Raw genomic sequence first — 24,109 nt, 5'->3', positions numbered from 1 at the left:
TAAAAGTACAACTTTTAAATTATCATTTAAAATAGGCAATTGGTGCACAATTGTACTTTTGAAGATCGAATTGTACCAAAAGAAGTACAATTATACCAATTCTGCCAACCCTGATGTACAAATTTTCAAAGGTGCAACAGGAACAACATAAATATTATGAATGAAAAAATTTAGCGTTCGAACATTATTAAAATTAAAGTTTAAAAAAGTGCAAATAATGTTTGGCTAAAAATATACATATCCATTTAAAGAGACATCAGTTAACAACATTATAACATTAGTCTTATTGCTGCAATACTACCACAGGTTTCGCTCAAATCGCAGTATTTGGTGATGATCTTTTGTTGCACAAAAAACCAAGGCTGTCAAAAATTGTTTAAATTCGTCCATTATTGCACGTAACGTGACCCGCAAATATGACCTTTTAGCTTCAAAAAAACGACAGATCTATAGCTGATAGCCTTCGTAGCTCTTGCTAATCTCCTTTTTTTTAGTAATATTAGTCTTATATTAATATAAGTTTAATATAATGTAAATAAATAAATAAACGACAGATCTAAAATTTATAATTTTTTTTACTATATCTATTTTCATTGGTCAGTATTTGAACCTAGTTCCCGTACAAGGTTTACTGTCAGAAAAAAACTTAAACGTCCATAAATTACTTATAAGCACTAGTATTAGATCAAATTTGTCATAAATCATTTTGATATAAATTCCACCTCCAATTTTAAGAGGATTGGTTCCCATACAATAATTGATTTTTAGTTTCTTTTTTTTTTAATTCATAAATCATGTATATAGTTCGGGCATGTCCGACTGCACTTTCTATTCCTTTTTATTTATTTAAGAGTGTACTTTAAAAAAAATTCCGTTTTTTGTTACGTATGATACCCCATATTTGGGAAACGCTTGGCCTGTCATAATGTTAATGAGCGTTATGACACACTAAATCGAGTCATGGACGGTATGGCAATTTCAAGTGTCACAATGTATATGAGCAAAATGACAAAGTATGTACATAGATTTCCAAGAGTACATTTATCCAATGAAGGCTTATTTTAGCGAAGCCGGTATTCGAAATTCCCCAGAGTTCAAAGGCAAACACTTTTTTTAAGGAATCCAAAACACAACATACATCAAAATTAGAAGTAATTCGAGATAAGAGTGTGCCTTTCCTAAATTCTAAACAAATTTTCCGATACATTTCTGTTTTAAAAGTGCCACAATGTCCAAGGATTTTATTAAAATATTACCTTGGTTATCTCATTAAATGTAAATAAAAATAAACTTCGGCCGTAACACATTAAAGTCACAATTTTCAATTAGAAAATGGCTTACCTGTTGGGTCTTGTTGGAATGATGACTTCCTTAATATGACTTGTAGTTTCCTTAATATGATGTGTTGTTTAACAAAAGACGACGCATTGCGAATCGCGTTGGACACCAGAAGACACTTTTTTAACTATAGTCTTTCATCATATATCTTATAAAAAATTCTTATTAAAACACATTAATATATCAAAATAATCAAATTTAAACTTTTTTTTAAATTTTTATATTAATAATTAAATTATTTTTTTAATTTTAACACTTTTAAGCGAAGTTATGTATCGACGAACTGAAGAGCTCCCACAAATGTTGACACTTATCTAAACTACAGTCTTTATTTACATTTATAACTTATAGTTCCTATTCTAAATGTTATTTAATAATTTGTTAAAAAGAAATGCACTTTATTTAAGAAATAAAACAAAATTGATAAATTTTAACACTTTTAATTACAAACGAAACAAAACGAACCGAATCCGCCAAAAAGAAAGTAGTAAACTAAAATTGCTTGTTCTTATTAGAATGGCATTCACAGTGAAATGTTATCTTATGCAGTGATGCATTTTTTGCATAAGAATAATTTCTTTGAAAATTATGTACTTATAAAAATAAAACGGTTTTTTTTAATTTAAAATATATATTAAAACGAAATCATTTGAAATATAAATAATTTAAGTGTTTAACATCACGAAAGGCCTTTGCCTATAGTCCATTTTTGACGTTTTCTTTCATTTATTGAGAAAGAATTCATTTTCAAAAAATCAAAAATATATGGAAAAATAAAGCCATGGTAAAAATAATTTTATCATGAAAAAAGCTCTTTTGTTGCCACTCACATGAAAATTTATTTTTATGTTACAAAAGCGAAAACCCCATTTCTTTCGTTATTTTTATGTGACAAACAAAACATGCATCATGTTTTGTAGTCCTCAGTTCAAAAAACCCGCATTTTGGATTATGCCAGTGTGGTAGTAAATGAGCGATATGTATATTTTAGGCTTCAGCTTTCAAGCAATCATATTTTTCTCTTATAAAGTCGAAATTTAATATTTTTGTTACTACAAAGTCCGCCATCCACGGTATACTTAACAAGGTACCAGCACTTGAAAGCAACCGCACGATTGTCAAATTTTTTTTATATGGAGTTTGACAAACATACGATTTAAACCTGCATGTATAAAAAATTGTAAACAATGATCAGATGGTAAGCGATGTCAGGACCTTGTATTTAGTACACCCTGCCACCATCTTTTAAGAAAAAAGGTGAATAATTGATTTTTTACATTAAAGTTGACAAAAAGACGTGGGAATATCCCTAGTCATAGTGGGAATAGTTACAAACGTACGTAATCAGTTTGAAATCTTAGATTTTAAAAAAGTCATTTTATCTAATTTTCTTAAAATTTCAAAAATACATACAATCCCGAATATCAATTAAAAAAATAATTATTCCACGGAAGTATTACATTTTTGAAAAAGAAGTCAAAAATGAACGAATTCCAAAAAACTATAATAAAAAGTCATTGAAAAGACGACTTTTTCTTCTAATGATTGTAACGCACACACATTTTGGTCTAATAGCCTCCTTAATGAATATTAATCGGCTTAGAACAATTTCCTGACTCCATTTAGCACACAATCTTCTATTGTATCAGAGACGATGCCTATTAAAAATGGTTTAAAGCGGTCCATGATTTCACCTAGCCCTCATACAAATGATACGCCCTTAGGTATAAGGTTTTTTTAAATAAACTAGTAATTTGACAAAAAGTGGCACTATTAAGGTTGATACAAGTTATGATGACCCTGATGAATTTCGTAATGATCGTTACTCTAACTCAAAGCTCATTTCAGAAAATAACTAGTTTTTCATCAAATTTATTGAAGCTAAAATTCAATATAAATGGGGAAAAATACCACCACACCCGACTATAAATTTCTACTTGTTTTTTTATAGGGTTGGTAGAAAAATTAATATCGCCTATATCCCAGCATTTCGGTGGGTTACCCGATACCCGATAAATATGTGCTTGACCTAAATCACAAAGGTACTCGGAACGCTAGTCCAAAGCATTCAATACATTGCAATGAACCTTTTCGATTAAATTTTTTTTTAACTCTCTAGATTATTTGGGGATAACTATCTTCGCTTTCTCTTAAAAAGTGACGACTGTTTACAATGAGTACATTCTTGACGAAAGACAAATTGGAGCCAACCAGGTGGTTAAAGGTTAGTGGAGGAAATGACTATCATGTGTTGACTCTTTGCCGAACTGCTGAGATACAGGTGAACATTGACAACACGAAGTATCCTGCACAAAGCACGAAAGCAGAAGCGGCTACGTATTCAACAATAAAAAAAAGCCAAAAACAAAGAAAACAAATAGGAAACTTACCTTTTAACTTGTCTTGCTGGAATTACGATTTCCTTGCCATAAGGCAATAGTTTTTGCTTTGCAGAAATATTTCACCTAACGACGAGCACGCGAAGACACTTTCTTTTGAACTACAGTCTTTTATGATAAATATGGAAAGTTCCTATTCCAAACAATATATATTACATTCTTTATCACAATTTTACTTAATTTAGCACTTTATGCGATCGTTTTATTAGTTTTAACAATTTCATAAATATTAACACTACCGAATAGAAGCCGACACGAACAAAATGACCCTTACATTTATTATTTAAAAAAAAAAAAACACGAACCGAAAACGCTAACAAGAAAAAATTAAACGAAAACTTCTTCTTATTAGAATGTCATTCATGGTGAAATGATATCACAAACAAATATTCATTATTTGATTATCTTGGGGTTTATCAAGGTTTATTTGTTTATCTAACTAGAAAAATCTATTACAATTTATTGCATCCTAGTATTTCACATCACGGGATACATGTGAATATTGACATCGCACTACCCGAATAGAAGCCGGCAGGCACAAAATGATTTTACTGCGGTCCCTTACATTTATTATATAAAGCTTTAATGACAAAAACTATTTAAAACTTTGTTACGGAAGTTAATACTTTATTTAACAATTTTAAGTCATTTTATCAATAGTTTATTCAATTTTAAACACACCAACCGAAGCCGCTGAAAAGAATATAATAAACTAAAACTTCTTCTTATTAGAATGTCATTCATGGTGAAATGGTATCACAAATAAATATTTATTAGGGTTCTATAAATCGACTTTCGAATAATCGAACAATCGACTTTTTGTCGAAAAAAGTCGAAGTCGACTATTTTGTTCCAAAAAAGTCGATAACTTGACTATCGTTTGTGAAAAAAGTCGAAAACTCGACTTTGTGAATAAAAGTCGAAAAGTCTGAAAGTCGAAAAAAGTCGATAAGTCGAAAAAAGTCGAATAAAGTCGAAAAAAGTCGAAGAAAGTCGAAAAAAGTCGTAAAAAGTCGAAAAAGTCGGAAAAAGTCGAAAAAAGTCGGAAAAAGTCGAAAAAAGTCGAAAAATCGAAAATTGTAGAAACAAGTCAAAAATAGTCAAAAATTTTAAAAAAGTGGAAAAAAAAGTCAAAATAGTCGGAAAAACTCGAAAAAAGTCAAAAAATAGTCGGAAAAAAGTAGAAAGAAGTCGAAAATAGTCAAAAAGTCGAAAAATCGACTATTTATAAAATACTTATAGTCGAAAAGTCGACTTTTATTTAAATGAAAAAAGTCGAAAAATCGACTTTTCATAAAATGCAAAAAGTCGACTTTTAACTAAATGAAAAAGTTGAAAAGTCGACTTTTCGTTTCAACTATAGAACCCTAATATTTATTATTAGCTTATTTCTGGTTTTGTTGTTCATCTAACATGAAAAATCTATTACAATTTATCATATCCTAGAGAAATTTTATAATTAACGGCATTTCCATTAAAAAATATATAAAAAAGTCGAAACCCAGAGTATACTATTTTAAAGGATTGATTTGAAACATAATTTAGAGCAGTTTTCTATATAAAATAATATGTAACTGCAACAAGACTTTTTACCTTAATAAATTAACATCCAAACGTTTTGAAAAGTGAAAAAAAACTTAATATTTTGTTGTTTAATTTAGAATATGGCCGTATATTTTTTTCATTAAATAAAAACTACTTTTTTGTTGTTTTAAATTAAGAGAGAGAGTGAGTAAAAAAAGAAAATAAAAATAATTTAAAAAACTAATAATAAGTTCTGAAATTTGTATATTTCCTTGTTTTTTTTTCTTGTATTTATGTTTTGTAGAAAAAAACTTCCTTAAAGGAATTTTGTTGTTGTTTTATTTCATGCTTGAAAATGAAAAAATAAAGAGATGAAAGTTTATATATAATTTTTTTACATAAAACTTAAATTAGTAATGTTGTTAGTTAACATTTGTTTTTATTTTTGTTTTATTATTATATTTTAAATTACTTTTATATTTTTATTTTAATTAATTCTTTTTTTGTTTATCAAATTAAGTGCTGATTTTTTTATTTTTTTTAATTACTAGTAAAACTTTTTTTATTATTTTTTTTTGTTTTATTAATTAATAATTGTTTTATTAATTCTTATTTCAGTTGCATTCATTTCCTGTTTCATTTTTTAAGTTTTTAATCTTAAATTTTTAGTTAATTTAATTTTTTTTTTCTGTTTTAATTATTAATATTTTGTAAGTTAATTTCTTGATTTTTGTTTAGGTATTTTTTGTTTTATTTATTTGTTTGTTTATTATTATTATTTAATAATATGTTTGTTTTAATGAGTTTACTATTATAAATTTAATTTGCTGTTTTTTTTTTCATAAAATTATTATTATATTGTATGTATATATAAGGATTTTATAAAATTCTTCATTTAATTTTAATTTATTTTTCGTATATTTATTAAATATTATTATTTTTATATTTTTTCTTTTTTTGGCAAATTCTTGCAATTTGCCCTAAAACAAAAATAAGACAGAAAGTGTTTTTTTGTATTATTTTTTAGTGTGTGTTTAATTTTTTTATTACTCCTTTACTGTTTTGTTTTATTATTAACATTTCTGTGGGTTTTCTTGTTTACTCGTTATAAAGTTTTATTTCAACAAGGAGAAAGAATGCTTTAGGAAGGAAGTATGAATAAAAAAGGAACAAAAGTCCATTCAAAAAGAAAAATTATTATTATTTTTTGTATATAAGTAGTATATTTGTTGTTGGTTTTCTTGTTAAAGTAATTAAAGAGAGAGAAACAAATTATAATTTCTTTATGATTTAAATGATTGTGTGGGAGTGTGTATTTATTTTGAGAGTACGTGTATTTGTATGAGTGTTTGGTGTGTGTGTGTATGTGGAGGGAGGTTGTTATTTTAATATATTTTCTGTTTTTTGTTTGTTTTTCATTTTACCCTTTAACGGTAAATTAGGAAGTTCCATTCACTAAAGTTTCCTTTTTATCCTGTGTATGCTGCTGTTGCGACTGCTGTGGCTGTTGTTGTGGTGGTTGCTTTTGTTGTTGATGATCATTTGCATGATTTTGTTGTTGTTGATTGCGATTTTTATTATTACGTCTGGCTTTTGGCGGTTGATTGTGTTGTGGCTGCTGTTGCTGCTGTGATGCCACAAAACCTTGCTGTTGTTCACCTTTGTTTTGTGTAACACTATTGGCTTCTTTATTGTTGCTGCTATTGTTGTTATTATTATTGTTTAGACTCTGTTTTGATCTATCGCTAGCATTACCAGAAGAACCAACAACACCACCTCCACCACCACTGCTGCCGCCGCCTACACCACTATTTTTGTCAGCATTATGTTGTGGCGGTTTACTATTTTGCTGTGATTTGTTAGTGGCCACTCCACCATTTGCTGCAATAATAAATTAAACAAATTATTAGTTTTTATATTTTTAAATTATCATTTTGTAAAAGAAAAACACTTGTAATTATGTATGTCATGATTTATGTAAATAATTATAATTATTATAATTACATTGTGTTAATTTGCTTAATGAAAATGTTTTTGTTTAAAATTTAACACTCGTAAAATAGTGGGCTATTCTGATAGATTATTATGTTGGTCCTAGAATATTATAAAACATATTTACTGTAACTCGATTTAGAACAAAACTTTACTCATTATAAAACTATAACGATATTAAAAATTTGCCATAAATAAACTTTGACTTGATAAATTTCTATATAAAACTCAATACAGTGAAGAAGAAAGTTTCTGTAAAAGAAAGCTTTACTGATAGTTTGCTTCCATTGAATTTTATCGTAATTCTTTCTTTTTAAAGTTTTTTTCCTGATAAACATTATTGGCAATATCATGATCTTTTATTTGTAATTGTTACCTTGTAACACAATGTTATTATAATAATAAAATTAATAATAAATCGAATCATGACATCATACTCACTATTATGAGAGGCGTTGCTTTTTTGCCTTCTACGTCTTCGAGAGCTGCCTTCATATGAGGAATTACTTTCGGCTAAAAGTATAAAAATTCAATAAATCAAATTAAAAAAACAACTCGACAAAAATATTTTATAAAAAAAGAAAATTCTTTTGAGGTGGTTAATCATTATTTTTTAAACTGTCTAGTCTAGTCTATAGTCTAGTCTATAGTCAAGTCTATAGTCTAGTCTATAGTCTAGTCTATAGTCTAGTCTATAGTCTAGTCTAGTCTAGTCTAGTCTAGTCTAGTCTATAGTCTATAGTCTAGTCTATAGTCTAGTCTATAGTCTAGTCTATAGTCTAGTCTATAGTCTAGTCTATAGTCTAGTCTATAGTCTAGTCTATAGTCTAGTCTATAGTCTAGTCTATAGTCTAGTCTATAGTCTAGTCTAGTCTAGTCTATAGTCTAGTCTATAGTCTAGTCTATAGTCTAGTCTAGTCTAGTCTAGTCTAGTCTATGTCTAGTCTATAGTCTAGTCTATAGTCTAGTCTATAGTCTAGTCTATAGTCTAGTCTATAGTCTAGTCTAGTCTAGTCTATAGTCTAGTCTATAGTCTAGTCTATAGTCTAGTCTATAGTCTAGTCTAGTCTAGTCTATAGTCTAGTCTATAGTCTAGTCTATAGTCTAGTCTATAGTCTAGTCTATAGTCTAGTCTATAGTCTAGTCTATAGTCTAGTCTATAGTCTAGTCTATAGTCTAGTCTATAGTCTAGTCTATAGTCTAGTCTATAGTCTAGTCTATAGTCTAGTCTATAGTCTAGTCTATAGTCTAGTCTATAGTCTAGTCTATAGTCTAGTCTATAGTCTAGTCTATAGTCTAGTCTATAGTCTAGTCTATAGTCTAGTCTATAGTCTAGTCTATAGTCTAGTCTATAGTCTAGTCTATAGTCTAGTCTATAGTCTAGTCTATAGTCTAGTCTATAGTCTAGTCTATAGTCGAGTCTATAGTCTAGTCTATAGTCTAGTCTATAGTCTAGTCTATAGTCTAGTCTATAGTCTAGTCTATAGTCTAGTCTATAGTCTAGTCTATAGTCTAGTCTATAGTCTAGTCTATAGTCTAGTCTATAGTCTAGTCTATAGTCTAGTCTATAGTCTAGTCTATAGTCTAGTCTATAGTCTAGTCTATAGTCTAGTCTATAGTCTAGTCTATAGTCTAGTCTATAGTCTAGTCTAGTCTATAATCTAGTCTAGTCTATAGTCTAGTCTATAGTCTAGTCTATAGTCTTGTCTATAGTCTTGTCTATAGTCTAGTCTATAGTCTAGTCTATAGTCTAGTCTAGTCTAGTCTAGTCTATAGTCTAGTCTAGTCTAGTCTAGTTTATAATCCAACTATATTCTCGATTATAATTGAGACTGTAATACATTTTAAAATATAAAAAAAAAATACCTCTTTCCACGCTGCTTTGCTCACGAACTTCCTGTACATTATCAGTATGACTATAGTACTGATGATCCCTGCCATTTTGTTCGCTATTACGATTATTACGCCTTTGGCCACCACGACGTTCGCCACGATAACCACCGCCGCCGCCGCCAGCGCTGCTACGATCATTGCGATCATAACGATGATCACCGCGGGAATTATAATCATCATCGTCACCACGACGACCTACAAACAAACAAAAAAAAAAAAAAAAACAAATATTTATTTCCTTTCGTTTGAAATATAGAGATTGAGAAAAAAAAGAACAACATACCTTGATTATAACGTTGATTACCACCACCGCCGCCACCACCACCATTACCACCGCCACCGCGTCCTCGGCCTCTGCCACGTGGACCACCACGACTTGAGCGTACCGATTCAATATCACTGCTATAACCGCGTTCAGAACGACGTGATGAAGGAAAATTTTGCACAGAACCCATTGATGACTCCTGTATGGCTCGCAGTTGTTGATCGATTTCTAATTTTTCTTGGCGCAATTGTTCCACTTCCTAAAACGAAACAAAATATCTCTATAATAATGTTAAGATTTTGTAATAAAGAGAAAATACCTTTAAATGAGCCAAGTGATATTCCAATAATACTTTGGCATTTGAAATACTTTCAACGGTACCAATGAACACAAATGGCACATGTCCTGGCTCGCGTAATATACTAACATCGGGTTCATCATCGCCAGCGATCTAAAATTATTATTGTGAGAAATTGAATTGAATTTCAAACCAATTCCGTTTAAAAGTTCTGAATAATTACCACCTTAATTCGAAAAACACCACTCTTATCGACAATCTCTTGTATAATACGACCATTTTTGCCAATAACCTTACCAACCAATTCTCTGGGAACCTGAAAGAATTCCTCGGCATATTCTAGCATGGCTCTTGCTCTCTGTACCGCTTCCTTTGATTCGCCGGTTATTTTAAAAGTACACGATTTCTCTTCCAATTCAATATTAGTAACACCGTCGAGTAGACGGGCTGCTTGTATGTTGGCACCATGTGAACCAATTGCTAAACCCATTAAATCTTCACGTACATGAAATTCATCAGTATATCTATAAGTACAAAAAAAAAGGGAGGGAGAGTGTGCACGTGTTTAAAGAGGTCATAGTTAGTTTAATTGTTTGGAAATTGTGAATTTATAATTGAAAAATATTATTGTAATATTGAATGAATATTTTGTTTTTTTAGATATTGAAGTATACACCGACTTTTGATACACTCACCCACGGTTAAGTAGTTTAGTTGATTCCAATTGACGTGCAGCCTCTTCAGTACGTTTTAAAAGCATAACCTTTTAGCAGAGCAAATAAATGAAAATTAAATATTTAGCAATGAAATTAATTTAAAAAATTTTGCAAAATTAGTTTAAGTTTTTCGAATATTTCTTCTTTTCACTAGAACTTCGAATTTTTAGTAGAAATTGAAAATTCACTAAAAAAATTCGAAATTCCAATTCAAACTCTAGAATTCGTAATTTTCCTAAAAAATCGAAATTTTGCACAATTTTTGAAATTTATTGGAAAATTTCTATTAAAAATTCTATATTTAAAAAAAAAAATAAAATCAAAATTTCCACAAAAATGTGTATTTCATTAGAAATTCGAAATTTTACTAGAAAATTTCACCACAACATTTTCACAGGAAATGTTTCACTAAAAACTTTTCTAAAATAAATTGAAATTTCACAAAGATATTTTAACTACATTTAGTGAAATTTCGAATTTCTAATGAAATTTCGAATTTCTAATGAAATTTCGAATTTCTAGTGAAATTTCGAATTTCTAGTGAAATTTCGAATTTCTAGTGAAATTTCGAATTTCTAGTGAAATTTCGAATTTCTAGTGAAATTTCGAATTTCTAGTGAAATTTCGAATTTATAGTGAAATTTCATAATTCTTGTAAAATTAAAATTTGTTGCTGAATTTTTAGTGAAATTTTGTTGTTTTAGTGAAATTTTGTATTGCAGTGATTTGTTGTAATTCGGGGAAATTACTAAATTTTTGTGAAATCTCGATCTTCTAGAGTTTCTAAAAAAATTTCGTAATTATAGTAATTTTCCCAAATTACAACAAATCACAAACATTTCACCAACAAATTAGAATTTCACTAGAATTAAGAAATTTCACATTCACCAATAAAATTTAAATTTGTTGGTGAATATATAGTATAATTTTGTTGTTTTAGTGAAATTTTGTATTTTTGGTGATTTGTTGTAATTCACTAGAATTAAGAAATTTTACATTCACCAACAAAATTCCAATTCCCAAATTACAACAAATCACTAAATTTCAACAAAAAATTTGAATTTCACTAAAATTAAGAAATTTCACATTCACCAATAAAATTGAAATTTGTTGGTGAATTTTTTTTTTTGTTGTTTTAGTGAAATTTGGTATATTTGGTGATTTGTTGTAATTTACTAGAATTAACAAATTTCCCATTCACCAACAAACTTCAAAATTGTTTGTGAATTTTTAGTAAAATTTTATGAAGTTTTTAATTTTTAGTGATTTGTTGTAATTCGGGGAAATTACTAAATTTTAGTGAAATTCGGATTTTCTAGTTTCTAGAAAAATTTTGTAATTATAGTAACTTCCCCGAATTTCAACAAATCACTAAAAATACAAGATTTCACTAAAAATTCACCAATAAATTTAAATTTCACTAGAATTAGATATTCTAAATTTCACTAAAATTTAGAAAATTTCGCAAAATTACAAAATTTTTAAAAAATCGAAATTTTGTTTAGAAAATTAGAAAACTTTTATAAAAATAGAAATTTCTTTAAAATTCTGAAATTTCAAAGAAATACAAAATTTTACTAAAAATTGGAAATATTACAAAACTTCGCTAGAACTACGAAATATTACTAGAAACTCAAAATTTTTCTAAAAATTCGAAATTTCACTATTGTATTTTTGGTGATTTATTGTAAATCACTAGAATTAACAAATTTCACATTCACCAACAAAATTCAAATTTCAACAAATCACTAAAAATACAAAATTTCAATAAAATACACTAACAAATTTGAATTTCACTAGAATTAGATATTCTAAATTTCACTAAAATTTATAAAATTTCGCAAAATTACAAAATTTGTAAAAAATCGAAATTTTGTTTAGAAAATTAGAAAACTTTTATAAAAAATAGAAATTTCTTTAAAATTCTGAAATTTCAAAGAAATACAAAATTTTTAATAAAAATTCGAAATATTACAAAACTTCACTAGAACTACGAAATTTACTAGAAACTCAAAATTTTTCTAAAAAATGGAAATTTCACTATAATTAAAAGTTTCGCTTAGAAAATTAACAAAAATCAATAAAAATTCAAAATTTCACTAAAAATTCAAAATCTCTCTCAAATTTCGAAATTTCACTTGAAATTTACAATTTAATTAGAAATACAAAAATTCAATAGAAATTCTGGAAACTCGAAATTGTACCAAATATTTCACTTAAAAAATCGAAATAGAATTTAATATTCAAATTTCTTAAAAATTGTTTTTATAAAAAAGAAAAGTGTTTAGACTCTTTTTCCCTTTATCTCTCAAATTCATTTTTTCATGTCAAACACATCTAGTGAATGCAATAAAATACTATAAAAAGAAGAAACTTACTTTTTGTGATAAATTACGAAAATGCATATCTTTAAGCATACTGGCGCGTTTATGAGTCACATCCCATTTGGAAATCACAACTAAAGCATTCAAATCAGGACTATAAACACAAACGCCAGCGTTTATGGTACGTTGAAATTCCTTATGAATGCCATCTTTTTGTGCTCTAATATAAATTGAAAAGAAAAGAAAAAACAATTTAAATAAATTTTACTCCAAAATCTATTAATCATTTTTATTTTGTACTTACTCAGCACGCAATTCCTCGGGTACGGGTATCGTAAATTGAAAGAAAGTTTTTGGCGTAATTGGCGGATTGAGATTCTTTGCACGTAAACGTTTAAGTTCTACAATTTCAGTGTAGGGTGTCTCAAAGCCAATATAAGCCACAGCACAAATTTCAGCCTTTAACATTTTAATTGAAGCAATCCACCAGCCGCACACCTCACGCTCTGTCGAACGGGTGAATACCTCGACTTCCATGCCTTCTTCAAAAGTAGGTGGCTCGGGTTGTTCATCCGGTGGAAAGCGTACATTTGCAAAGGGATATTTTTGAACTTCTGGACAGCTGTTTAAAGGAAACAGAACAAAAACGAAAAAGAAGAAAAAACATACACATAATAAGATTAAAAGTGTAATAAAGAAAAGTGTTAATATAAAACATTTTAATTGGTATAAATTAATAAAGAAAGTTAAAGAACTTGACGAAATCTTGGGCGGCTGTCACAACAACCAAAAGAAAAAAATGAACAAAGCGAAATATGTACAAAGAAAAAAACATAAATCTTAAAGACAGGTGTTTTAGCATTCCTCTATAGCCAAACTAAAATAGCGTCATTAACATACAAACATAGGTACATTACTATAAATGTTTTTACGTATGAATATATGTATGTGGGGCCAACATGATGCATCCCATCCATATCCCATACACACTCTCTAGTCATATAAAGATTTATTTACAAGAATTCACTTGTGATGTATACATGTGAATTTAGACATTGAGTATTTTTCGTTTATAATGCTACAAACAAAATTTCAGAGCAGCTAAAATAGATGGATCGTGCTGGTTGGTGAGGTAGTCGCTAATGGCATAAAGCCAAAAATGTTTCAGTTTTTATTTCTGTTGCTATTTTATTTTTTTTTGTGCTTAAGTATATCAACAACATTTTAATAGCGGAGAAAAAATATGCAAATTGTAGAAAAAAAAATAATGTTTCAAGAAAACAGCCTAAACTAAGAATATGCGGAAATCTTATTTTATCATTTGAAAAAAAAAAAATACAAATTTTACAAATTCAAAATAAATTTGTGTTAAATATAAAATCATTTGTTTTTATTTTTAAAACAAGAGTTTTGATTGTGCATTAAATACTACTATTATTATTAATTTAATTTTAGTTGTTGTGTTATACTTTAAGAATTTTATCTGCTAAATTTATTTAGCAATTTATTAAAACAATTACTTTGCTACTGAGAAGTCTATGGCGCCATAAATACACATAGAAAATTAAACGTTTTTTAACACCCAGAGAGAGAGAGTACAAACAATTTTCAATATTGCAGTATTTTTATCGCTGAGTAAAAAGAAATGCAAGTATTTTTGCATTCGTATACAAACAATTATTTTGGGATTTTTTATTTAAAGATAAAAAATTATAATTTTGAGTATTTGTAAATAAAACTAATATGATATATACAAAGGTGACCAAATTGTTTATCATAAATATGTATATTTGGCTTGTTATTTTTAATTAAATTTAATCCCTTTAGAATTTATATTCACTTTAGTTTTAAATTCACATGACAGGTGCAATACTTAATATTCATCCATTTTTTGCAAATGTTCATATGCTTTTCAGTGTTGCTCGTGCAAAATTTAGAGGTTTCCAGCTCTAATGGTTTTCCAGATATACGAATTTTTGTATTTAATTCATAAGGGAGGTGCCACGCCCTTTATTGTTTATTCGCCAATATATTACGCAAATGTTCACATAAATGTCTAAGTTGTTCTTGGAAAATTTGAGGATCCTAGGTTTACTTGTTTCTTAAACATAAAATTTTTTGTGTTTTATTCTTATAGGAGTTGCCCCGCCCCCTATTGCTTGTCCGGCCATTTTTATATTAAATATTTAAATTGATACTAAAGGGCTCCGACAAAATTTGAGGACACTTAACTGTTTTATTTTCTCGGATATACATAATAATTTAGTATTTACTTTACATGGGAGTGGCCCGCCCACTATAACCATTCCGCCCACTATAACCATTCAGCACACTATAACCTCAAATGTTTATATGCATGTCAAAGTTGTCCAGTTTCTGAGATATGCGACTTTAGTACTTATTTTTATATGCGGCTGGCACCTCGCTTACTTGTAATTCCAAAACAAAAGGTAGCCTGTAGTTCCTTCTGGACATACTGCGAAATTTTCAAGAAAATCAGTCCAGCCATTTAGTTAAACTTTTATTTTTTTAAACTCTGCAAGTTGTTGGCGGTGTATTTAAAACACTGAAAATGCCAGGTTATCCCACGTTGGTTCGGAGAGAGCCCTCCAATCGACCTATACCTTTATGTAGGAAGTTGGAGCCCCGAGCAAATAATTAATCAAAAGTATTATTTGGTCTCCACCAATTAAATCAAACATAACCTCAAATGAGGTATGTAAGTAAAACGAAAACACGCAATTAATGCAAACAACGCATAACTTGGAAACAGTTATGCGGAGTAATACACTCAATTGGTGTGAATCAGACTTAAATCTGTGGAAAGCTTGGCAACAAACCCAAGCCTGATCGTCCTTAAGTGGCCTCCTGAGGTGGTGTGTTCGATTCCCACCTGAGGCCCTGGTTAAGGAGCGCACAACAGGCCCGATAGAAGCCCAGGTGTATTTCTTCGGATTTAATGTATATACATCCTTCTTTTAATCTAACTATCTAACTAGTGTGGACTATAATTCTTTGACGTATGCGGGACACCGTTGTCCCTAGACTTTTTTTCAATATTTCTCGATTTAGAGCGTAATTTTGAGTTCTTTGGTTATTTCCAAAAAAAAAAAATCAAGTTATTTTTTAGAATTTGGTGTCACTACATGCTAAAAAGGATAATATCCTTCGAAAACACTTTTTCCATTTTTCATCAAAAATGGTCATTATACGTCAAAATAAAGTGTGTGGCGAAGAGTTATCCATAAAAAGTCAAGCGGTATAGTTTTGTGCGTGAAAGGGATAAAATCGGCCCTAAATCTCAAAGTATACAATTACAATTTTTAACTTTGCCTAAAAGTATGTAATTTTTTTTAAATACATTAGCATAAAAATATGTTAATAATATTCACAATTCTGGGAATATTCTCGAAAATTGTATAAATTCTTAAAAAATGTTAATATTTTAAAAAATCTAAATAAATCTACAAATTTTTACATATTTATTTGAAGGAACTAATTTCTAATCTCATTTGGTCACTCTAATTATGTATATTTCTCTACTACCTACATATAAATAACTAAATAATTTCTTTCGTGAAATCAAAAGAAAAAAAATATCCCAATTATGAAAACATAAATAAATAAAATGGAAACTAGGCATGACAAGAGACAAAACAAACATCCTAAAAACGAAAATTAATTTTATATTACGCTTAACACTTGGCATTATTAAATTAAAAATTTTGAAATATGAGTGCTATAATCAAACGAGTCAGACATGGCGGCCTTAATAAATTAAAATAATGCATCCTCCGTGTACAGAAGTAGAAACTAAATTTATAGTTATGGAGAAAGAAATAGCATAATAAATTTTATTTTAGGTTATTCATATATATATTTTATTAAAAATCGATTTCTTTTCGTGTTTTAATTAATGTGGGAAATGAAAAATATGTTTATGAATTTGCTTCAAGTGTTTATAGAATTTATGTTTTCGTTTCGTTTGAAGGTTTGATTTAATGTATTTCTTTTAAAATTTAAACCTATTCAATATTAACCGATATTTGAAAGGTTTAAAGGCTTTTTTACAATACCATTTAAAAATCCTTTAATTCTGCCTGCACGATAGAGTTCGTAGGGAAGTATTTTTTAGAGGGCTGGAATTTTTCACAAATATTCTATTGATAAGGTTTGTTTGCTAATGAAAATATTAATCTATCCCCATACAATTGGGAAGTATTTTCGAATCGAAAGTTACAGTACAGTATCTAAATAGGATCTAATGGCTGGGAGCCGGAAAGCGTTGTGTAGTGGGGAATAATTTGTTGGACAGATTTAAAGCATTTATCTAACTATATGTGACTGGCCTCTAAATATTCATATTTGTAATTATTATAGACCTACTGCAGGGTGTCTTAGGATATATGGACAAAGATCGACAAAAAAAGACCTTATCAAGGTTCAGGCAGAACTTTGCTAAAGAAACGAATAAGACACCAGACTTTATTAAGAAGTAGGAGAAGATTTTAATGGCTAAGAAACAAGAACACAATAGACTAGAGCCATAAAACTGAGACTAAGGAACTCAGTAAGACTTAAACATTAGACTCATTTAGACATGAACATGGTTTGACCACATCATTCCCAAATGTTATTTCCAGGTATATCAGAATAATCTGGTAACCAGTTTAAAATGAGTAGACACGAGTGTCCAACATTCAGAGATCAGAGATTTAATATAAGGTACAGTTTTGGATGTTGTAATCGTATCTTTTATAATTACATCCATCTTTTATGGCAGATATCTCAGTCGTTAACACAATCCTTTTTTAAAACGAAGCTACTTCATTTATCAAATTAAATCCATAAGTGTAGACTTAAAACGATGATTATCTAATATAGTCCAGGGGCTTTGAGTTCTAGGAAAATTGTGTTACTACAATGTTCTTTAATAAATCCATTGTATAAAATGGCCACATCAATTAGGAACAGCATGGTCTATGCGGAAGCAGTAGGCTAAAAGTCTATTGTTATATTCCGACCTATGATCTACTCTTGTTTTGAACGGTAGGTTTTCTTCTGTTTCTACTTATGCGCTGGGTGACCTCATGGTACGACATACATGCAGTATTCTGCGAAGTTACAACAAGAACTTAACAATATTTCTTATCCTTAAAATGTTTATTTTGTCATCAAAGATAGTGGGAAAGCAATTGTCAATATTAACGGGACGTTCCGTCACTAAAATAATAACATACCAAAACGTAAGTCTGATTAGTTTGGGTACGATTCTCACCTGAGGATCTGGTAAGGGAGCACACAACAGACCGGTGTGAGGCCTTGGTGTATTTGTGCAGATTTGATGTAACATACAACCTTCCTTCCTTCAAACTAACTAACTAACTAACTAACTAACTAACTAACTAACTAACTAACTAACTAACTAACTAACTAACTAACTAACTAACTAACTAACTAACTAACTAACTAACTAACTAACTAACTAACTAACTAACTAACTAACTAACTAACTAACTAACTAACTAACTAACTAACTAACTAACTAACTAACTAACTAACTAACTAACTAACTAACTAACTAACTAACTAACTAACTAACTAACTAACTAACTAACTAACTAACTAACTAACTAACTAACTAACTAACTAACTAACTAACTATCTAACTAACTAACTAACTACAATCGTAATGAAGAAGCATTGAAACGACTTAGAATTCTCCTTCTTACGATTTCATTTTTTGTTGGAATACATTTTTTCGATCGTTGCGTAACTGAAAGCGGACACGTAATCGATATGAAGAATTAGGGAAGATTGGAAAAAAAAACAGACGATTTTAAGCAAATGTGATTGGGATTGAGGGACATGAGCAAATACTGAGCGATCAGTTTAAAAACCATAAAAATAAACTAATTTCCTTTGAAATTCAAACATGTATAACAAAAAACTAATTAAATCATAAAAGATTTTTCTTCAAAAATATTACAAAACCTACTGCAGCATAAAAAACTCGACCTAATTTATTTTTTGTTATGGTTGACTTGAGATAATAAACTCTATTTAAAACTTAACTTAACAAACAATAAAATGAAAAATCACAAAACTTACCCATCAACTTCACAACAGACACCATCGTCATAGACAGCTGTAACCATACCCTGAAAAATAGTATAAAATAAAAGAAAAACAAATTAATATTGAAAAAATGAATAAACAGACAAAAATATTGAATATCTAAGAAGAAAAAAACAAACATTAGAATATATTCATTATTTATAATTGAAATACAGATAATGAGTAACATTATGTGTTAAGCAGATTGCACATACAGAGACATGACAAAATTATAATTATAATTTCATTTCTTATTAAAAATCAAAATAGAAAACTAGAAAAATATTGTGTGATCTCAAAAAAAAAAAAAAAAAATGAATGAGGTACAATTTACTATTAATAGAAGTCATGTGCATTATTGAATACTCATTAAATATCATACAAATTACACATTTTTGTGTGTATTTTTGTTAAGAATAAGTTTTTCTACAATTTATTTATTTGTTTGTTTCTTTTATAGCAATACTTATTGATTGTTTTTTTTTTCTTTTTGCTAAGATTTTCTTCATTGAAAGCGAAAATCAATGCAAAAATATTGAAATATAACACAACACACAACGAATGTTGTAATTAAGAATAAACAAAAACCAATAAATTAAAATAAAATTGTTAATTGGATACGTGTGTGAGTAGTAGAGTGTTTTGTTAGTTTGTCTATTGTATTGCAGTTTTTCTTTTTGGTTTATTTATACATATTAGTTTTGTTGAAAACTAATGTGCAGCCTAAAAAATTTAAATTAGTTTAGAATCTAAAAATAAGGCACATGAAAGATAGACAAACAGACAAGAAGAATAAAATAAGTTTTAAACAAAAAAAAATGCAAAATGATAAACAAAAACCGCAAAATGCTAAAACTAATGAAAAATCTAATTGAGAGAAATAGAGAAAAATATAAAAACAGCTGAAAGGTTACAAACAGAATACGCAAAGTTCACAATAGCATATATGAGTGACGGAGACGTAAACAGAGCAGTAGCTTGTGATTTAGCGATGATGACATACAATTACAGAGTCGTAGAAAGTAAAGGGTTTAATATTGTGGGTGGTGAGTTCAATGTTGGAATTTCTTGTTCTTTTGTTTTTTGAAGAAACCTTTTTTTGGCATTCTAGTAAAGACCTGCACAAGGCATTTATGGTAAACTCAGCCGGTTTCTGAAAGCATGATATCTTTGTCCATGAATCCATTCTAATAATAACATTGATTACTGCTTCCTCATCCTTCTTCTCCCCTAATAAAAGATTCACAGTAAATACTAAGAATGTGTCACTTTCTGTTGAGGATGACTATATTGTAGTCTACACTGATGAATCAAAAGCTAAGGAAGGTATAGGAGGTGACTTCTATATCTCTAATTTTAGAAACTCTAATAAACCTAGTAATGTTGTTGCGGACGAACTGGCAAAAAGTGGTTGGTGTCCCAATCTCGTGCTGTAAAATACTTATTCAGCAAGAACTACACACGTCTGCCCAGATCAGATGGTTAACTTGATCCACAACCTGGTTAACTTATAGTTGTCACTGATAGGTCTTTCTTGCGTGTGTGATTATGGCTACTAACAGCCGTGATGGCAAGTCATTGGTTTGTAGGAGCGCATGCTAGGAGATTGAATCTTCGGTATAATGACTTTTGCAGAAGTTGCAATAATGAGAACAGTAGAACACTTTTTCTGCCAGATTTGTCTGACTTCCGACAGACATCACACAGGTTTGTTTGCCAGGTTACCTACTATAGACACAATTCGGTTGGTTGAAATCTTGATCCGTTTAGGTATCAAAACAGGACCTATTGTGCAACCAAGTTAGACAGTTTCACGCTGTGTGCCTTTTATAACCAGCAGACTTTTCGGTAACATTTCAAACATAATTGTTTCTTATTTAGTAGCATGAATATAGGAAACGATTTTTTGTATCTGTACATAGAACCTTTCTTCTGAAATTTGCAATTTTTAAGATATTTTTCTATTTTACCCATTTACCTTTGTACTGACGAAAAAACTTGCTACTAAACAGTTCACATAAAAGAAGTCGAATTTGAACACTAACTATATACCCCCTCCTTAAAATTTCCAATTTAACGAACCTGTTCTAAAATCAAAATCTAACAACTAACGTAGACGTTAGCAGAGTAACGTATTTGTGTGTATAGACAACAATAAAAAGTACCACCACCCCACCAGAAAAATAAATTAAAATAAAATTGTAAAAATATATACATATGTATATAATATTTTGAAAAAACCTAAAATAAAAATAGCACTAAACGAGTACACAAAACTTACCTTATAGTAGGCGCCATTATCGAGTCGAACTTCGACCAATAAATCATCCATATTGAGTTGGATGGATAAAACAATAATAAAAAGCCCAACGAAATGAGTTTTACTGGATAATGATGATGCTGCTGCTGATATCTAAAACAATCGGGACTCACGTACTATAATTTGACGACGACGACGTCGATATTGATGCTGATGATAATTGTTCAAAATTAAAAAAGCAAGAGGTAGAAAAGGTTGGTTGGTGATGATGATCTTGATGACGACAGACTGAGTGCTGTGAAAATGACTTCAACAATGTTGGTTGCTGGTTGTGGTTGGTGTTCACAATGAAGATAATATGTTGATCTTTCGTTGTAGAAAAATACTCTCAAAAATCAAAATCCAAAACAAAAAGTTAAACGATACTTTAAGGTTATAACGTTTGTTCTAATGCAGCAATATTTTTATGGAAATCCCCCGATTTCGTATTAAACGTTAACTCAAAGCGAATAATGGATGGATGATAAAATAAAGAAATTTATATTTTTGTTTATTTATTTTTTAATGATTCTGCTGAGTATGGTGATTGTTGGTTGGTGGTAATAATGTTTAGAAACAAAATCCACTAGATGTTTGTTGTTATTGTTTTGCTGTTTTTTTTTTTTTTCAATTGGAGTGGTGGAGTAGAGAGATATTTTGTTGTTTTTGTTGTAAGATTGGGTTCAGTCTTTTATTGTGGTCGTAGTCGTAGAAAATAAATATTTCGTCTGCTCTTTTTTACTTGATGAAGATGATGATTTGGTTGCTGGTGCTGGCTGCTGCTTGTAGTTTTTCTATTTTCAAAAAAAAGAAGAATTATTTTTCTTTTGAATTCCCTTTTTCACTTGGTTGTTGGTTTTTCTTTTGTTTTTGCTGTAAATTCTTTATTTACTGCTGCTAAAATGAAAGAATAATTTGGGAAAATATGTTAAATTATAAACAATTTTTTATTACTTTTTCTTGCTAATTTATATTTATGTCTAAAAATTTAATGAAAAACTAAAAAATGACGCCCAATTCCCCTTTTTTTAACAAAACGAAAAAATTCTAGTTTGTTTTTGTGCAAAAGGCTTATTTTTTCACTCTTCTTCTGCAGATTACGCGCTGCTCTGCTAACGTTGACGTTAATGAATGGTGTTGTCAATTAAACAAATTTTAAATGCAAATTTGAAACTAATGCAAAAAAAGAAAAACTTATATAATTATAATTTTTGAATGGAGAAACTAAAATTTTAAATTTTAAGCGATAAATCGTATGTTAATTTCGATATTATATGTATGCCTCTTCGTTTTTGAGTAATTTTACATGGAGCAGTAAAAAATGCATGACTATAGTTCTTTCAAATGGAAACAGCTACCGCTAAGTAGACAACCTCTAGCCGATTATAGTTCTGGTAGTTCCCGAGCGAAGATTCCTGAGGTGGGAATAAACTCTTTAGAAGTCAAGATGATTGGAAGCACTAACGGCATTATGCCAATACAAATGTTAAATAAGGTTTTTGGATACTATAAGGCAACTCCACGTCAGAATTATAGAGCATGAAAGACATTTGATGAGAAAATTAGATGATCTTGGATTTGGGAGTTATCAGGAGACTCTTTTGAAGTCTCATACAAAACAGCAGTCTTTGCTTTTTGATAAGGAACGCACTACTCTTCAAAATCTAAATTCTAAGAAATTCTCATTATAAACAGAATTTAAAGGACACGAATTTCAATAAATATCATATAAAATACCACCAAAATTATATAATACAAATTAAATTTAACATGTAAAAATTAACAAGTTTGTCTCAAACATTTTCAAAATAAATCCCTAATAAAAAACGCCAAAATGATGATTTCACGTCAAAGTTGGCAGCGCTGCTAGTATCTAGTATTTTTTACTCATCTCTAATTTTCTCTTTTTTACTATTTTTTTTTCTTTTTTACTTCCACTCTCATTTATTACTTCATTCCAATTGGTATTTTTGCTTTAGTTTTTAAATTCTTATTTGTCTTTGGCTTTTTTTTTTGCAAATTCTTTAGTTTTTTCCAAAAAAGAAAAAAACGCCGCTACATATCACAGTTTCATTTAAAACAAGAAAAAGACAATTTATTTTTATGACAAAATTCTATTTCACTATTTACGTCAATATAATTTGTTTGCATCACTTCCACTTTGATTTTTATGTTAAAAACAGCACTCAACAAAATAAACGAATATTCTTGAATTATCAATTTTTTTCATATTTTTTTTTCTTGTATTTTTTGTAATTTAGAAAAAGTCTTTAAACTCTTTTATAATTCTTTTTCTTTCCCTTTTATTTTTTCTCAGCGTTTATTTTCATTCGCCGCCTTGCTTAATTTGTCTTTTTTTGCTATCGCTTGTTCTTCTTCTTGTCGTTCAGCCGTCTTTTTTTCCCATTGGCCCAACAGAAGTAGAAGAAAAAATTCTCATTGCAAAATTTTTCCTTTTAATTTTTTAGCATGAAATATGTGAAATTTTGTTAAGATTTTATGCACTCACTATTAGCTGTTAGTTTATCTATGGAATTTCGTTTATTTTATTCAATTTATTTGCTTAAAATTTGTGTAAAAACGTATTTTTAATCGCGTTGCAGTTTTTTCTCACTTCCCTGCTTGAAAAAAATTCACGTACTTCACATTGATGGTTACAGTGATACCAAGTTTTGAAATTTCTAAGCAAACTTGGCACACCTTTTTCATTAAATTCTGATTTTTTGCTGACCCAAGTGAATTTTGCTGAGTTCGACACACAAACATGTATATTCCTTACGGTAAGGATTTTGCTGACAACCCCGTCAGCAAGTTTGCTCAGACTCAGTAAAATTGCTGAAATTTTAGAGATGCATTTTTTGGTAGTACTATTTTAGTATGCTGCCAGTTATTTAAGTATTGGCGGAAAAATACCGTTATATTTAAATGTTTGAGAAATCAATTG

The 24,109-nt window shown here is 29.2% G+C and overlaps 1 protein-coding gene across 8 annotated transcripts; it reads right to left on the bottom strand.

Annotated features, from left to right (window-relative positions):
- Positions 1–6,664: 6,664 nt before the first annotated feature.
- Positions 6,665–23,832, bottom strand: LOC119608942 (synaptic functional regulator FMR1). Of its 8 annotated transcripts, none has more exons than XM_037963553.1 (12): positions 23,675–23,832; positions 21,148–22,062; positions 18,861–18,910; positions 13,054–13,371; positions 12,804–12,969; positions 10,405–10,472; positions 9,933–10,233; positions 9,731–9,862; positions 9,430–9,670; positions 9,120–9,341; positions 7,695–7,766; positions 6,665–7,142 (listed from the first exon to the last, which is right to left on the bottom strand). In XM_037963553.1, the coding sequence occupies exons 2-12, from the start codon at positions 21,196–21,198 to the stop codon at positions 6,700–6,702; spliced, it is 2,064 nt and encodes a 687-aa protein (XP_037819481.1). In that variant the 5' UTR covers positions 21,199–22,062; positions 23,675–23,832; the 3' UTR covers positions 6,665–6,699. The 8 variants fall into 8 exon arrangements, with proteins under 8 accessions (XP_037819481.1, XP_037819537.1, XP_037819489.1 ...); XM_037963609.1 differs by having other exon boundaries at positions 9,936–10,233; XM_037963561.1 differs by having other exon boundaries at positions 21,148–22,059; positions 23,675–23,826.
- Between the last annotated feature and the right edge of the window lie 277 nt (positions 23,833–24,109).

The sequence above is a fragment of the Lucilia sericata genome, unplaced genomic scaffold, assembly GCF_015586225.1.
Source record: "Lucilia sericata isolate MDLA Ls3-8-SP2 unplaced genomic scaffold, ASM1558622v1 Contig000022F_arrow, whole genome shotgun sequence".
In the NCBI taxonomy this organism is placed as follows: Eukaryota; Metazoa; Arthropoda; class Insecta; order Diptera; family Calliphoridae; genus Lucilia; species Lucilia sericata.
This window is presented reverse-complemented; position numbering and strand designations above follow the sequence as displayed.